Source organism: Prunus mume, linkage group LG3 (assembly GCF_029339155.1).
Source record: "Prunus mume cultivar Tortuosa linkage group LG3, ASM2933915v1, whole genome shotgun sequence".
Lineage (NCBI taxonomy): Eukaryota > Viridiplantae > Streptophyta > Magnoliopsida > Rosales > Rosaceae > Prunus > Prunus mume.
The window spans coordinates 10,795,689-10,813,550 of record NC_142700.1 but is presented as its reverse complement, the minus strand read 5'-3'; the positions used below and the strand labels follow the sequence as shown (position 1 = coordinate 10,813,550).

General features: G+C 35.2%; 2 protein-coding genes across 12 annotated transcripts; both read right to left on the bottom strand.

Moving 5' to 3' along the window:
• Positions 1-1,101: 1,101 nt before the first annotated feature.
• On the bottom strand, positions 1,102-5,413 carry NAC1 (NAC domain containing protein 1). The gene is made up of 3 exons (XM_008228064.2): positions 4,958-5,413; positions 2,394-2,668; positions 1,102-1,764 (listed from the first exon to the last, which is right to left on the bottom strand). The coding sequence occupies exons 1-3, from the start codon at positions 5,121-5,123 to the stop codon at positions 1,237-1,239; spliced, it is 969 nt and encodes a 322-aa protein (XP_008226286.2). The 5' UTR covers positions 5,124-5,413; the 3' UTR covers positions 1,102-1,236.
• A 3,289-nt stretch (positions 5,414-8,702) lies between these two features.
• Positions 8,703-16,933, bottom strand: LOC103325875 (S-adenosyl-L-methionine-dependent methyltransferases superfamily protein). Of its 11 annotated transcripts, none has more exons than XR_016125160.1 (15): positions 16,550-16,933; positions 16,329-16,424; positions 16,126-16,209; positions 15,756-15,830; positions 15,469-15,549; positions 14,998-15,137; positions 13,759-13,959; positions 12,509-12,683; positions 11,905-11,988; positions 11,558-11,756; positions 11,217-11,419; positions 10,308-10,516; positions 9,987-10,074; positions 9,412-9,542; positions 8,703-9,232 (listed from the first exon to the last, which is right to left on the bottom strand). XR_016125160.1 is itself a non-coding variant. In XM_089048211.1 (14 exons), exons 1-13 carry the CDS (start codon positions 16,679-16,681, stop codon positions 10,325-10,327), a joined length of 1,569 nt encoding a protein of 522 aa, XP_088904337.1. In that variant the 5' UTR covers positions 16,682-16,933; the 3' UTR covers positions 9,670-10,074; positions 10,308-10,324. The 11 variants fall into 11 exon arrangements, 6 of the variants coding, with proteins under 6 accessions (XP_088904335.1, XP_088904337.1, XP_008226287.2 ...); XR_016125161.1 differs by having other exon boundaries at positions 8,703-9,206; XR_016125159.1 differs by having other exon boundaries at positions 8,703-9,587.
• Positions 16,934-17,862: the final 929 nt, after the last annotated feature.

Below are 17,862 nucleotides of genomic sequence, written 5' to 3'. Positions count from 1 at the left end.
ATCTTTTGTCATCTCTCTCTTTTTCAACTGCGACCAATCAAGAGAAAAGTTGCATAAATTATGGGAGACTTGGAAATAGGTTCATCATGCATGTACAAATAGTTAATTAATAATCAACGGATTTATCACAATGGAAAAAGACCTTGACTGACAAACCAAAGATCTCATGTTCAAAACCCCATGACATTATAGTTATGTGTGTATAGTTTAGACTATACTTAAAAAAAGTTAATTAATACCCCAAAGCTACGCACAAATCAGTCAACTTTTTGACAATCTTATTAAGGCAAAAAAATTTCTTCAGGAGAAGAATCCAATGTTGCTGCCCTAGGAAATTTTGTCTGCGAATCCTTGTGCTGAGCTCACAAGGATTTTGCTCTCTCTCTCTCTCTCTCTCTCTCTCTCTCTCTCTGTGTTTTGTTTTTGCCCTTTTATAGAGGAAAAAGACAGTAACAAAATCTACAAATATGATCGAATATACTTTTGTTGTTGTGTTATGTTTGGAAATACACTAGCTTAGCCAAACAGGCATTCATCTTTCTTTAAGAAAAATAAAAGTTCAAAATAAAAACGAAAAATCCAAAGGAAGAGGGAAAATGTCCCAAGTGTCACTTCATATCGTATTTAAAAAATTTATAATTTTTAGTTTATTGAAATATAAATAATCGATCTTAAAAGATTGTCACAGAAGAGTAGATGGAACCTGGAATTAATTAACAATGACTAGGTACCATCACCACCTACTAATTAAGACAACCATGTTGATTACAAAGCATATTTATATACACATAATGAAATTGAATATGAACACACTAAAAACAAAACATTGAACAAAATGACCTACCAAATTTCATCAATCTTTTTATATATGCAAATGGATTGGAGGAGGGGGAATTCGAACACAGGATCTCGAGTGCATATATAACTGCTTTTAATCACTTGAGCTACCAGCCTCTTAGAATTTCAACGTTATTAAAAACTAACCCTCTTGAAAACAAAAAGGTAGCTCCCATCCCATGCATGGTTTGTGATCTAACCTTTAACATTCCACAATGGAGGCTATATTACCTACGTGAACTGTGATGAATGGTAAAAATACAATTCACAGTCAAATGCAGTGCTTAAATAGCCCAGTTGCAAATCATACTAACACGAAATACAAGCGTACTTCTAACTTTTAATTTATTTACAACGATCTTTTTTCGGTTTTGTTTGAATACTCTACATGAAATGAGATCAATAGTGGCTCCAAATGTTGGGCATACCAACTTCAGATAGGTAGTTTTCTGAGCTACTTCCTGCGCCTAAGCTTGGTGGTGATGAGCCTTTCACATTCAAAGTAGGATAAGAACTAGTTTCTTCTATCTTGGTAAGGTGACTCAAAACAGCTTTTAGCACCTTTTTGTCACATGAAAAAGGGTCAAGAAAACTGGTCACATTTGGCAGCGCCCCAAATGTGGCTGGGTTGTTATTATTGTTCTTGGTGGGCATGTTTGGTTCCAAGTGAGCACCAGTGATGTCAATGTGTGAGAAAATTGGGCTGGTTTGGCTTTGGGAGAAAATGGAGAAGCAGGGCACTTGCTCATACTCATGATGAGGCTGAGGCTGAGGCTGAGTCTGAGGCTGGCCATCAAAACTGATGTAAGAATCCATCAATGCAGGCAGAGAAGAATTGCTTGTGTCATCATAGCAGCTAATTCCCATGCTGGGTTTGGCAGCAATTTCTCTGTTTTTACAAAACACTCTGCATAAAACCCAATCTTCCTGCACATATATACATTGCCAATAATGGAAATTTATGTTTGTTAATTAACCCAAGTTTGTTATTGAAAACAAAACTAATTAACAAGCTGAATTCATGTGATTAGGCAAAAGGATAGAATAATTAGTCCTTGGACTTTAAATAAAAATGAAATTAGAATGAGCTGATGAAAAATTAAGTACATATTAGACTTCCCTAAGATGTTCCATATAATATGAAATAGGATCTGCTTAGGTCAGCTACCATCAAGATAAAATTTTGCCTATTAAGTCAGCAGTCATGACAAGTGGACATATATGGGTTTGCCTGTGCATATCAATAATTTTTTTTATTTTGGAAAAAGTCAAAGATCTTATTATAAATCATGGAAATTCTTTTGTAAGTACCCACTTGCTAGTTGCCACCCAATAATCCATTTAAAATTCTCAGCAGAATTGAAAATTTGAAAGAAAAAAATAAAATAAAAATGTACGGCTTAGACTCCATATGAGAGTTGACATGTATATGTTGCAGTAATTACTAGGATCAACTGTTAATCCACATATTAATTGTTTCGTAACGTTCTAATACGATTGAGATTATTGAAAAATGAAGCATGAAGAAGTATTTGTTAAAATTTGATGTGCCATACCTTGTGAGAAGAGATTTTAGGGGGACCAAGGGGACCTTCAAGCCGAAATTCATGCATGACCCAGTCGGATTTTCTGCCTTTGGGGGCTCTACCTTGGTAGAAGACCAAGGTTTTTCTCATCCCTACAAGGCTTCCTTTGCGAAGGATTGGCCTGTCTTTTCCTGTGGCCTTCCAATACCCTGCTGCAGTTGCACGGTTTGTTCTAAGTCCTGTTGCATATTTACGATCACGCTGACTGTAGAAGTACCATTCCTTGCCTCCCACACATGCATTTACTGCAAAATTAAACATCACCCAAGATTTTCATACGCGTATTCATGTAAGCATGTACGTACATGTATATGTATGATGTATGCATGTATGTATGTATGCAGCACATTAAGCTTGTTTGATTGCAGCACTTTCAGGGCACAAAATGAGTTCAAAGGTCACCTTGTCGTTTAAGGGTTATACCAGCTAGCTATGACCCCAAACATGCACTGACTTTTTCCTTGGATGTATGTATGTATGTATGTATGTATGTATAGTATGTACATATTCGTAGCCTTTGTAAATTTTTTAGATCAAATCTGGTTGTTTCGGTATTAAATTAAATATGAACTTTTATGTATGCAATGATATCAACCGAAGACTTCTTGATTGCCAGCACATGGCGACAAAAAAGCATTGGTGGTGACTCAGCATCATCCATGGCCAAAATAGCTGAACTATATCCAACTATTATGCGGTTGGGGGTCAATATCCAAGTCTGAATAGAAAATTATTAAACATAATGAACTGCCAATTGCCTAAGTCACAAAAGAGTTTCTCTTTATTCTTTTACTAATTCACAAAAGATTTCTTTGATTTAAATTGTGTCATGGCATGGTCATGAATAATACATGGAATAACTGGAATATTCCCCTTTTTTTTTTATGAATATATATGGAATTCTAATATTAATCTCGAAGAAATTCTAACGAGAATATCACTGTTACGCAAATGAATGATTGCCAGCTATCAATGCATACAAAGCTCGAAGACTGATAATTGTGTGCTGATAACGGTTAGGAAGCAAACATCTATTGGGTAACTGTTAGCTGAGAGGATAAATAACATAAAAGTTTGAAAGAAGAAGATTTGAAAATTCAAAGGAGATATGATTAGAGGATGATGGCGACAAGCCAACGGGCCTTTGAATGGTTTGGGTGAGGATTGAATGTGAAAGATTAATTCTTTCCAACCCGATTGTATACACGCGTATGGCTATAATGGGATGGAAACTAGACTTTGGGGGCTTGCTTTGTTATCACAATCACTATCACATCTTTTGGTTGAGAAAATACCAAGAATGTCCATTTCTTCTAAAAGCAGTGAATGAGAAATATTTGTATTTTTTGGACAAACTAAGTAAAGATAGGGCAGGGCCATGGGGGAATGAATTTACATATAGATATTTAGGGGCTTCCGGAGGATTCAATGCAGCTTATTGTGTAGCTTGCTCTCCCCACCTCAAAGATATATATAAAATATTGATTGAACAAAAAGAACTAAAAACATTTATGACACGTACATATATAAATGATTGACAGTCGTAAATAAGTGTGAACTACTTAAATGGGGCATTACATACATCAAACATGGATGATTCACACCAGCTAAAGTTCGGTAGATTAACAATATTCATTAGTGGTTCATGACGTTAGAAGTCAGCTCTACAGAACCTAGCTCATTACTAATTAGTAATTTGGGATTGTTCTAAGATTGATTAATTAAAAGCAGTTCAATTAGCATTTGGGAGAAAGATATGTAACTTAGAATCCGTCAAACAACTTGCATATTATTTTACTTATTGGGGGAACATTGTCAAGGTAAGGGATCAATAAGTTGTCCATTTTATTTTCTGATGGAAAATGTGAGCAATTAAAGTTTGTGTGTACAATAATTGTGAGAACATGCTAATATATCAGCATCACTTTTCAATATGTCACATGATATAACTGGTCCACTCTATTATCCACTATATTGATAGAGGCCATGACTCTCTTAATTATGTCATATTATGCAAAAAATTCCAACCATTTTTGTTTCTACCGATTAAACCGACGTCGGATTTGTTATAAAAAAAAAAAAAAATCGATTACGAAAATGGAGCAAGGCAGCTGCAAGAACACCATTTTAATGCCTAATAATGGTATGTAAATTATAGCCAGTCCGGTTGCTATCACCTCATCCACAGGCACATCACAGCCACAGAAGAAAGGCTAGATTTGAGTTTTCACTAATAACTATATAATCTAATAGATATTTTCAACAAAAACCATTTGAAACCCGAAAAATAATAATAATAATTAAGAAAAAGAGCAGAAACCAAATAATAAAGTCTTTCGAAGACATATAATTAGAAGGTTAACAGCAATAATTAATACATATATGGATATGGGATCAATGCAAATATAGCTGGGAAGGCTTTTATACATGGCAATTGAAATTAAGCATCACTGTGTTATGTTGTATATAACTTCATGCAGAGAAGAAATGATGAAGAGAAAAAAATATCCAGGTGAAACTGAAAAACTACTCACCAGGAATTTCCCAAGGCTCGCACTTGTTGAGGTCAACTTCAATCATAAGGGTTGAGTCAGTCTGAGTCACCTTTTTCAGCAAATAGTCGCACACAAGCTCCTCATCTCTTGGATGGAACCTGAAACCAGGTGGCAACTTTGCCTCCACCATGCTTATGTTGCTCATTTTTTCTGTCTCTGTGAGAGAGAGAGAGAGAGAGAGAGAGAGAGAGAGAGAAGACAATTGGGATTAAGGGGCAGGGAAAAGGTTTTGTTGTGAGAGATCCCAATGCTCAAACAAAGATGGCAAGTGGGAGGGGGTATATATAATAAAAAATTAATAAGAGGGGAAAACAAAGGGGAGGTTAAGTCAACTAGTAATTCCGTGTGAAAGTTGAAATTATGAGGGTTTGAATAGCATAATTCTATATTTGGGTTCACTCTCCTGATATTAAGAGCTTATTTGAGGCTGATTGTGAGATGGCTTTTGACAATCAATAGCGTTTGTACAAAAATGTGAAAGTGTTTTTCGTCGTATAAACGTTTTTTCAGAGCACTTCTAATTCTAAGTGTTTTTTCATGAAGTATTTAAAATTTCAAAGTAATTTCTAGTAAAAACGCTTATGAGCATAAGTACTTTTTATAAAACAACCACAAACGAGCTCTTAAGTTTAGATGACGAGAGAGTTTTGGGAGGAACAGAGGGAATTAACTTGCCTACGTGTCGTGATGACATGGACAAACCAATCACTGCCAACTTGCTGATGTGTATATTAATAATTGGGGTGGGGTTTGGGGGAATTCAGTCAGTAAATTTTGGTCCTCTCTTCTTTCCATCTTCTTGGAATTATTATTTTATGATTTTACATCAAAACTCTGGATAGAGAAAGAGAGCTAGAACTTGGCACTCGGCACTTGGCACTTGGCACCGCACCTGAACCAGCCAATCCGAAAATAGGCGGGCCCACTGTGATGACATTCTTTGCTTTTCTTTTCTTTTTTCCTTTTTTAAATACCCAAACCCCAAACTATTCATGTAATTGATGTATTTTAGAAATTAGTTGTAGATAAGCTGGATTACATTAATCTAGATAAAGGCTTTTCAAGTGACCTTAGATGAAAGCATAAGAATCAGTTTAAATTACGCAGTGTGACAATTGATCGGCTAAAACCTTAGCCTAAAATATATAACTCTAGAATTCATCAGGAAATATGAGAAAACCTTAGGTTTATTTGATAAACTGGAATAACAAAATAATCCTAACCGAGGGTAAAATATGTTTAAATACTCCTAGAAACCCTAGGAATAACGAATGAATTAAAATAGGAAAATAACAAAGTTCCCAAAAACGGTAAAAACTTTAAAACTGAATTTCTGGCTAGTAAACGATATCGGATGCTTGAAAAACCTATACGACATGGCAAAGTATGAGTTTTACTCGTGACAGCATTCTCTTCGAATCGACTCGTCATGGGCCCAATTCTAAGCTCGGAGCCCAAATCTACAGCTTACCTGATTTGCCTTTGTGCGCGCCGCTTCAGCTCCTCTTCAATTGCTTTCACCATCTGTTCTAAATCATTAAAGAACAATTATTGTTTGAGGCACACCCTTCATTGAGGAATATTTCAAATAATTTTATTTGAGGGACACCTTTTAGGGTGCCCTACAAATTTTTTTTCAACAATCAAAACCGTTTATTTTTCAAGTCTTCATTCATAGATCACCCTTACAAAAAATTAAAAAATAATTGAAAATAATTATGGCATCTAATTGCTTGCAACAAAAATAGATGAACATAATGCTTTAAGAAAACACTAAAATAATAATAATCTAATTGAGCGGTCAAATGGTTTAGGATTCAAGTGATTTTTTACAGATATGATCTTTGAGGGAATCTAAAACTTAGACGTTTGGATTATTGAAAAACAATGTGTGATCGGTCCTACACATGTGTCCTTCAAATAAGCTTATTTGAGAGATTCATAAATAGAAGCTTACTGTATATATGCAAAGATAGAGACAAGAATGAGGACATGAAAAATGATAAAGAAATTTAAATATGTATTAACTTTCAAGAACTAAGGCACGTTGCATGGTTAAATTTTATATAGTAAATATTTGATTGTTGACGCCGTAATAAAATGGTCGAATAATTGGAAAGATATGCTAGACAATCCACTTATTCGCCCTAAAGGAATTTCATTATCTATATATATAAAGCAAAAGGTAGAGAATGGTGAAACATTCAAAATACCAGAAAATGCCATTAGTTAATGCAAACATTAAGAATTGAAATTATTAATTAAATGAGGCTAATATGGTAAATTCACAATTTTTCATATTAAAAAAATTAAAATTAAAAGAAAAATCAGATAATGGATCTTATTTTTATGGAACACAACAACTCATTATCTTTTTTAATTCTAAAATAAAGTTAATTTTTTTATAAAAAAAACCTCTCACAGGAGCGGAAGCGCGTGTGAAGAAGGCTAGTATAATGAATGAAACTGTTGGAAATTGCATGGTTAATTAAGATTATTGTAGTTATAGAGGATTAAAATATTGGTAGAAATTCCTACTTACTTATAATTAAATGATAATATAAAAAATTATTACGCGTAAAACTAATATACAATGTAAGGCATCATATCCTAGATTCGATTATTCTTTGTTTCTTTATTTATTTATTCATTGAGCTGTTATTCGGACTCTAAAATAATCATCTTATTGTTCTCTGTAATTTGATGAAGAAACAAATAAAGAAGAGAAGAGTGTGTGTATTATGACTATTTTGGAGTGTGAATAATAATTCCGGCCGTCTTTTAAGTTTAAGGAAATATTATTCAGTCACACTGACAACTAATAATAATAATTTGATTGGCACAAAAAAGAAAATATCACTCCTTTTGAATTGTTAGTGCAACTTTGTGAAGCTTGGAAAACATCATTAAAGCATCAAATTTGGAAAGTGGAAATGACAAGCATAAGTTGAAGTGTGAAAGAACCAATGGAAGGAGCTACTAATAAAGGTGGCTCAACTGTTTGAAGGCAACAAAATAAAAATCTACCGCAGAAGAAAAATGACAAAAGCCACGAAAGAGACGGGCGTTATAAAATTGCATCAAACTGATGTTTTAATCAGGTGGGCTCCTTGGGCTTATTTTCAGTGCAGAATTTGGTTAGGTAAATCGGCTTCGGATTTTCTGTGCCGAAATGATCCATTTGATTTTTCTTCTTAACATAAACTCTAAGCCTAAAACAAGGCTGTTTGGACATCACACACAGTACCAACACAGTAGAACCAGTTTGGGTCATTATCGTGTATTATATTATTTGTGTCGATTTCTCTCCGCGCATGGGTATACTTTTCGTGACAGGTAACTTCCTCTCGTACAATTATGGTGCTTGTGCCACACAAGTACCAAACGCAAGGTACCCTCATGACAATCATTCATTCACAAGTCATGTTTCATTGTTCGAGTCCACAACGACTTCTGTACGAGAACATCTTAGGGTTAGGGTTTAGGTTTAAAACCATGCTGTTCGGACAGCAAACACAGTACCAACACACAAAATATAAGCAAATGGTTTTGTTTCATTACAATCGTACCAGTTTGGGTCGTTGAGTGTGTACTTATTTGTGTATATCTCTCTCAGCATGTGACATGAGTGCACACCTCGTGACATGTAAATTTCTCTAGTACCAGTATAGTGCTCATACCACAATTTCTATCGTACCAGTATAGTGCTCGTAACACACAAATGCCAAACGCAAGACACCCCCCAGACAATCATTCATTTACTAGTCATGTCCAAGTCCACAACAACTTTTGTAACGATAAACACCTTCATGGGCCAGAATGAAACATAAGACATCATCTTCATTCCGAAGAGTTGTGTTCAACGTTAGTGATACTTTGACCAAGTTCCATTGGATGGCTACTTTTCTTGTCGTTTTACTTGCAACAAAAAGGAAGCACTATCTGAAAAACCCCATTAGAGTGTTGTGGGTTGTGACCATCCAGTCCAAATGTCCTACTCTTAAAAGGACAAAGACCAGTCAAAGCATTGACACGTGTCCCACCGCAATGGCATCCAAGTGTTGCTAAAACGACAATACCTTAAAATGGACAACCCAGGCTTGCTTATTCCATTAGAACTAAGCCATTGAATTGTGAAACTTTGTGCTCCAATGCAATGAGAGGCTCTCCACTTTCCACACACCTACAAATCTTTATTTGTCCTTGGCAATGCTGCCGACAGAGCTTCCTTCAACGGATAATTACCGTGTTAACCTCATAAAGAAAAAGACAAAATTATCTCATAGGAATCAATAGGGATATTCACTCTTAAGTTTCTTAATACCCTGGATCTTTTAAGAGTAGTGATCATTCAGGAAATGGGTCAAAATAGGTACTAGGTGACAAAATGAATGCAGCCAAATAATGTGTCTTTCTCATTCCAGCAAGCCTACCATGACTTGTTGACCAGACTGTATTGAGTGGTCTCGGGCGCATGCGGATATGCTGCTACGGAATATATTCAGTTGCAAAGTCCTCTCAAATCCCTTGAAATGCGCAATCAACGAATTGGTACCACTAGTTTCTGCATGCCAAAAATGGGAATGACTGATCATCAGATATACGAAACCTGACAACATGCCCGCCAATGCACATATCACTTAAGATAGCATGCTGCCACAAAGATATTGCGTATATGGTGAAAAACTAGGTGATGAAATAATAGTATCCTGTTGCATTATCCGATCATCAAAGTAAGATAAATACAAAGGTGCAAAAGAAGTCTCAGGCTACAAGAAAGAAAATAGAACTGCAAGCAAAGTTGGCTAGCATTTACATGCCATTATCAACCAATATTTCTTTTTCTTCCAGATAAAAAAAAAAAGAAAAAAAGTTATCTTTCGAAAGATTACATAAATTTTTTGTCTTGTGGCATTAACTGGCTTGAAGTTCATTGTTCCAATTTCCGAATTTTCAAGCTTTCATCATTTGGTTCAGATTTTTTAACTAAATTCAGCAGGACACATACTTATGCCCGTCGGAGCTACATCCAGATTCAGATGTTAGAGAGACCTTCCTCCAGAGAGACAACCTGAGGACTTCATCATTTGATGGCACTGTACAAAAAATTCCATTCAGAAAGTAAAGTACTTGTTAATATGGAGAACTACATTCACTAGCAGCTATCAGTTTTTGACAACTTTTATCATGGAGACAGAAAATGAAGTGACATTTTAACAAGAAAGATCAGTCCTTCAATAAGTAACATAGCATTGTTCACACACACATGCATGCATGATACAGCAAAGGTAAGGGAGAAGGTAGAATAGAAGAAGACTTGATGGCTTACCATATGGCATGCCACAGTCACATTTGTGTCAACTTCTTAGCAATAATGGCCACATTCCTTGGGGACAATGCAGGATTGAAAATAGGTAACATGACTGCTTCAATTGAACTGCCTTGCTCTTGGAGGAACAACAATCTATCAAGCAAAAGAAAAGTTTCCAAAAGAGGCCCAAAAGCAGCTCGAAGAGACCAATAAGGTCCAATAAGTTCCTGTTGACAAAAAAAAAAGATAATAAAAATAATTGGTCAACAAGGTTAACAGATATCGTAAACTTATATATTTCTTTCAACAAAAAACAATAGCAGACATATCATGAAAAGAACTTGACACTTGACATACAGAAGTAATCAAGTGAAAGAAAAAGTGGGCAGGGAGGGGACAGGCGAAGGATGAAAAAAAAAAAAATGAAAATGAATTCCAACAACAATTTTTATTTATTTAGTTACTGATTTTTTGTGAGAACCACAATCATTAAATCATTTCTTTTGTGGATCCTAGAGTTCAAGTAAGAGCATAAACCATATGACTTCCGCATAATCTAAGCCCTATGCCAAAGGCCATGTTGTTTGCACACCAATAAAGAATGCTTTTCAATTCTAATCAAATATACAATAAAATCCTGTCATATACCACAAAAAAAAAGATAACTTTTTCTGACAAGATAAAAGTAAAAAGCATACATATAACTTTCATCAACTAAGAAGGTTCCAGAAAATGGAGACTCAAAAACACAATGGAGCAAGCAGTATTTTGGGATGCGAATAAACAAACAAATTTCATCAATGGATCGTATGAATAACCATTGTTAGCAAGTACATGAGCTTCCAACATTAAGTACAGAATTTTTTCTTTTTTAAGCAAAGCAAAAGTATCAGTGCGATTCTAGATAAAAGGCATGAAGTAACATACAGCAAAAGATTCAACTTGCTTCCATATTCCATGGATATCAGTTTCCTTCAGAGGCTCAAGACCAAGGCGACACAGCCCCGATAAGCAATATTTCTGAAAAAGTGGATAGTTGCCGATGATTTCACTCCTCTCACATTTGGTGGCCTTATTGGAGGAGTTTTCATTAGTTATGGATGTTGTCTCTAACACATCAAAACTGTCATCTGTCACATATGTTTATATAGTTATATGTTGCAATCTAATTAGTTCAGAAGTTCAAAATGTTGATGCAGCAGCAACAGATAACAGTTGCCATAAAATAAGTACAGAGATTTCCTTTCAAATTAGTAATGTTTTGTTACCTGTTTCCAGCTCTGTTGATTTTTTGTGAGAGCAACTTCCTGTCATATGAGAGTTTATTTCAGACAAGGAACATTTGTTTTCTTTATGGTGCAGCGAGGAGTTTTGGACAACCCTCTGTTGTCGGCGACGTAATGCCTTCCCTTGACGCCCAATTGATGGACTTGTACTCATGACTTCGGGATAGTATACTCTGAGAACCTGCAGAAGAAAGAGGATGTTATTTACATAGAGAGAGAGAGAGAGAGAGAGAGAGAGAGAGAGAGAGAGAGCAACATAGTAAATAATTGAAATAGTTTACAAATGTCCATAAATTCCTGGATGACTGTAAAGGTGAATTACTGCATACCATCTGAAATGCAGCACGGAAAGCATGCAACTCAAAATTATGGAGACCAGCATCATTTTCGAGGCATTTCCACCTCTCCGCACTCTAACAAAGGCAAAGCAAAAACACAAGCTTATCTCAGAATAGAAAAGCCTTTGAGGAATAAACTAACTTAACACCTCCCCAAAGCACAAAAAGGATCCACCAGAAATTCCTTCTAGTTAACCTCCAACCCATGCTGTTGTCATTAGCCCCTTGGACTTTAGATCTATACAAATTAATAAAGAAAGAAATGACTTGCATATCCTCTCCAGTAAATTTTTCAGATTTTTCTAAGAACTCAATAAAAATTTGAACCTTTAAAATAGTTTTATTCTCTTCACTTTTCTCTTTCAGTTGAACAAAGGCCTTCCCTGAACCTCCACACCTAAAACTGTATGGCAAAGGCCCAAGAGCCTTTTCTTATTGGTAATTGAAGTAACTAGAAATGAAACCTCACTACACCTTTGAACGTCCGTGTTCTGTTCCATAAACAAGACAAATACAAGAGAGCCCACACCCCTCCTTGGGGAGAGAAAGTGACAATGAGAGAGGAGGAAGAAAGTTGACGAGAACCAAGATTCACCTGACATGCTAGGTCCCGCGAACTTTTTCCAAGTGAAATGCCAGCAGATTTAACACCACAACTCATTGGAAAACCACATTGAGAACCAGCATGGTTGAAACCCTCTTCAGATAATAGGTTGTAACAGCAGCCGACACTAACAACTGCTTTAACTTCTTTGCATTCCATAAAGGTCCTGATGCAAAAAGGTATAAATAACTACATATCATTTCACATAAAAACTAAATTGACAGATAATAATATATGATATTGTAGAATACACATTACCAAAGACCAAACACATGCATTCTTGTGTTGGCTGCACTAGCCTACAGATATGACTCAAAACTTAGGTCAGATAAAACAGTAATAACAATTTATGGATTAAGTAGAACAAGAAGCAAGTAAATGCAAAGCCAAACTAGCATAATAAGAATTTGGACAAGGGTTAAGTGGTGCTAAAAAATTAATCTTGAATCAGTTATTCAAAAAGATGAGTGATCATAAGAAAAAGGATAGGACTAAAGAATAAAACTGGTCATTCAAGGATTAAAATATAGGTTTTTATAAATAAACAAATTTTAGCATGACATGTTATACATTTTCCCATATAGAGCCTATTTGGAGAGAACAACCCAAAACTAGTCACTCCCACTTGTCATTTTATAATTGGTTCTTAATGTTAATAATTTTGTAAGAACCAATTAGAAAATGACAAGTGGCTAGTTTTGGGTTTTTCTCTCCAAATAGGCTCTATAAGGGTATATAATATGTCATGTTGGAATGGGCCTATTTGTGGAAAGCCCTTTAAAATATGCAGCAACCATCAAAGAATCTACTAAGGTGAGAGTTATTTGACTAACAGAGCAAAGAAGATTAAAGTCCCAGATGTAACAAAAATAAAATTGATTGAGACTTATAAAATTTCAATACCATGGATAACTTGGATATGAAGCCATTGTATGCAACCATTTTGTAGCCCACTTTATACGGACAAACAAACTTATCATGATTTCACAATCAGCTATTCATTTTTCTGTTTAACTCAAATAAATTTGGACATCACTTCATATATAATATATATCACCAATATTACACGACTTGCCACTTGTCTTATTGCAGGATGACATAATATTCATACCCAATCTATATATAGGCTAGTATTCAATAGATCATAACAGACTCTGTCAGGGTTTACAGTCGTTCTATCCTCAAGTATACTCATTTTAAAAGAGAGAAATATAAGCTTTAAAGCATGCTGAGGAACTCACTTGAGCATTGTTACTGAAAGGTCTCCGCAAGCATGAAGCCCAGCAAGAACCAATGAACTTCTGTTGTCTGCATTGCAGGAAGATTGCAGTAAAGAGACATTATCATTATGCAGTGGTGTGTCAGCCAAAGCTTTCAACATGTCAATAGACATCACATTGCATGTGACTGTCTTAGGCACAGTCAAACTCCTGTTTCCTGATCTAGCCCCAAAAAAAAAGTGTATCAAATATATTACTCGATCCAAGTCACCAATGAAGTTAAATTAAAAGTGCTAATTATATCATAGGATATGCGACAATAATGCCAAAAAGCAACATGAAGGAATTAATAAGTCTAACTTAAGGCAACCTACATCCCTGAACAAATCACATACACCAAAAACTGCTAACCAATTCATGGAGACAAGAAAAACAGGAACTTCCAAAATTTATACACCGTATTCATTCCTCTCCGAGGTTTGTGATTCAGGTTGGCCAACAAAAAGATGCTGAGCATATGGCATGTGTGTTAAATAACTCGCCTTCTAGATCTTGTTCTTTGATGTAACCGACGGCAATAGACTAAACTAGCAAATATTAAAACACTTAGAAACACACAAGAATTATACTGGTTCGGCAGAACTTTTGCCTACGTCCAGTTGTGATTTCTCTAGGTAGAGAAATCACCGCTCCTTTGATTAATAATAGAGATTACAGAACTTTTGCAACCCTAGAACTAATCTCAAAACTCTTGGCTGTCTCTGGCTGTTTTTCCTCTCCTTAAAATAAGCCTTGCCACACCCTATTTATAGATATAGAGTTGGCTTACATGTCCCAAGGCTGATTGGATTCCTATTCCTAAGTAGATTAGGAAATTACACTTATCCAAATCCTAATAGACTTCTAGAAATCCAAACCTGAATTGAATAAGGAAAACTGAAATTCTTTCCTAATCCTTCTAGGACAAGAATTGGTATACCTCTAATTTTCCTAAAACAATCCTAAACCAACTAGGACATATTTGACGAGCCAAAATCCTAACAATGTGTTTATCAAATGTAGAACCTATGGAACAGGTTATTCCAAGGAATAAACTCCCAAGTGAAACTATCAAATTATTGTTCAACCCAGCATTCACCAATGTCATTTGAGCAACCGGAAACGACAGATCTCCTTATATGAAAAAGAAAAAAACAACAAACAAACAAACAAACTAGAACAACAAGGAAAAAAACCAAGAAGGAAAAGAAGTTTACATACACAGATTTACGCATCTGAGCAGCATAATATTTCTTGATTTGTTCTGCACGAGTATCAGTAACCCTTCCATGATGAGAACATGCATCAATTGCAACTACCGCATGCTGATAGTGAAAGGAAAGTACTTGTGCAAGATACCCCTGAAAAAGTAATTTATTGAAAAATGGAAAATATTATAAAAGTTCTTAGTTGAGAATAATTCCTATCATCATACTTACAAGAAGAAAAAGAAAATAAAAGAAAAAACATTTCCCACCATTATTTTCTCATTAATGAAATTTTCTAATCTATCTTTGCAAGAAAAAAATTATTTGTTTCTATCAAATGAAGTAGACAGTGATGAAATCTTAGGTTCCAGCTCAGCAATCTGGGTATAAGCGAAAGAGAATGAATGTAAACCAAACAAAAGAAGTGAAAACAAAGCAGATATTGTGGAAAAATTGATCACCACTTAAAAGAAAGCAGGACTACCTGACCCGAGCCAACATCAATGATTGCATTGGCTCCGACACTGTTAGCGATTGAATCAACAACAGCAGAAAGGACTTCTACCTGCACATACAAGATCATTTTTTCAATAGAATATCACTACACTCTAGTTGTTCATTGTTCAAAAAGGAAAAAAGGAAGCTTTGAATCAGAAACTCCTATCTAAAAATCAAAGTCCAGTTTTTTCTGATCATAATGTTTCACAACACAAACACAGTGAAGTAATGGATTCATCTCTATTCAATGTTTTGAACAAGTGAACAACTTACTTCATGTTTTTTCTTCCAATTCATTCCCGTAGAGAGAACACTATTGAGTGAAGTCATGTTCATGCCAGGTAATACCTGCCATGAGGGAAGCAAAAGTACCATAAGGAAATGATATGTTGCAGTTCTATGAATTTCACTCTTCTGATTTTCCTTTTGCTCTGCCGATTCAATCTTATTAATATTATGGCAATAATTTTAAAAACTGTTAGTATACCGCAACAATTTTCATCTTATTCCATGATTCTGCATCTAAATTTTCACATAACTATAATGAGTTGTGGAGCTTTTCATGTTTCCTTACTACAACATTAGAATATCAAAATTCAAATGCGATATCAAATGCAAGAGAAATTGAGAAACGAATCCACACCGTCTGCAAGTCTTGTTGTTGTCGAGGAAGCACGAGAGAGCTCAAAGTAACAATGAATTTCTTAAGAGAAGCAGGCCAATGATCCTAACCAGTGACCACCAAAAAAAAAATTCAAATTCATATCAAGCTACAAACAATGGCAACCAATTCAATCATTACCATCCACACACACACACACACACAAAAAGTAAGCAAACGAGTACCTGGACCACTCCGCCAGGAATTTGGAGAAGATTTTCCACTGCTTCTTTCCGCAAGCAATCCATCCATTCCTTATCAATAGCTTCCCACATTCGATCCTGAAAAGCATTTTACTTTATCCGGGTACTAATTTTGATTATTTTTCTGTCTAATGTTTTCTAGGCAGCCAAACACATGATTGAGGACTGAGGAGGAATTTAGAAATTTAGAAGAAAGAACGAACCTTGAAGAAATTGACGACGTGAGCGTCCGTTAAGAAAGAGTAAGGTCTTATGAATTCGACGATGGCGTTGATCCATTCTAGGGTCTCGCTCGCAGTTTCGCACGAGTACTTGCAGCAGCCATTGCTAGACATTCTCTCAGCTTTCTAAGCAGACTCTGCCTGTATGAGCACGAGAATAACTAATTAAATCCTTGACCGCAGATATCCTATTATTTTCTCTTTAAAAAAAAAAAGAGAAATTAAACTGAAAAGGTTTGTGTAAATAAATAAAAAAATTAATGATAATAGGATATCCAGAATAACATAAAATTTTATTTCTATGTTTTTATTTAAATTGTAAAATAAATTCATGAAGATGACAGTCAAGTCCGCTGCATTATGTTCGGATCATGTACTCGCGCCTAGTCATATTATTTCATACTCAAGCCGAATATGGATCATCACCTAAATCTATTAGATTGTCTCAAACGCATTCTCTACTCATTTCGCACTAAGTATTAATATCAAAACAATTCTATTTAGAAATAGTTACAAAAATATGTTCCAACTCTTAATCATATTCTAGCATTGAATCAAGCAGATGAGTCATGGTACGATGGATCAATATAGGAGTAGGGGTGGGTATCCATCTAGTCGATCCAATCAAATCGACGATTCAAATGGTAATGACCAGCTTAGTTCGGTTTTGACCAAGAAAAAAATCAAAAGGTTCAAAACCAAATCAAAGTGTAATGGTTTGGTTCGGTGCAGTTTTGAATTCTTCAAACACGATATAAACCAAACAAGGGCGTATACTTGTATATTCGTTTTTATTTTATGTCATTGTATATGTGTAGTCCTTTAATTATATAAAAACTATGATGTTGAATTTGAAATTTGATGAAACTGTTAAATCATTGATATTTGAATTGTAACCATATTAGTTAATGGATTTTGAAGTTTTATGACATGTTGAATTTTATAATGGTTTGACATGCTACAAAATGCAAAATATGTGACAAGTTATGAATATCTTTTTTGTTGTAATCGGCCTAACAAAGTTGAAAGAATGGCTAACATGGTCTTGCCCATTAGAAAAGGACCTTAACTAGGTTTGAACCCCACATTGTGTATGAGAGAAACCTCACCCCCTCTCCCCTCCCTAGGAACGGATCATAAGCATGACTAACCTGGGCTACAACCCAGGTGATTGTTTTTTTTTCCCAGCCTAAAAAAAAAAATTTATAGCCCAACGAATCGAATAACCTACTATCCCAATGAATTTTCAAGTCTAATACGTGGACAACACATTTTGGGTGATGTGAAGCATGTGT

Excerpts from the sequence above, each read along its gene's own strand:
- NAC1 (XM_008228064.2), bottom strand. The coding sequence starts at position 5,123 with ATGAGCAACATAAGCATGGTGGAGGCAAAGTTGCCACCTGGTTTCAGG. Across the intron at positions 2,669-4,957 it reads CGAGCCTTGGGAAATTCCTG|TAAATGCATGTGTGGGAGGC; the intron begins GTGAGTAGTTTT and ends TTAATTTTGCAG. Across the intron at positions 1,765-2,393 it reads CTAAAATCTCTTCTCACAAG|GAAGATTGGGTTTTATGCAG; the intron begins GTATGGCACATC and ends ATATATGTGCAG.
- LOC103325875 (XM_089048209.1), bottom strand. The coding sequence starts at position 16,681 with ATGTCTAGCAATGGCTGCTGCAAGTACTCGTGCGAAACTGCGAGCGAG. Across the intron at positions 13,960-14,997 it reads GCTCAGATGCGTAAATCTGT|ATCAGGAAACAGGAGTTTGA; the intron begins GTATGTAAACTT and ends TTTTGGGGCTAG. Across the intron at positions 12,684-13,758 it reads CTTTCAGTAACAATGCTCAA|GACCTTTATGGAATGCAAAG; the intron begins GTGAGTTCCTCA and ends TTTTTGCATCAG.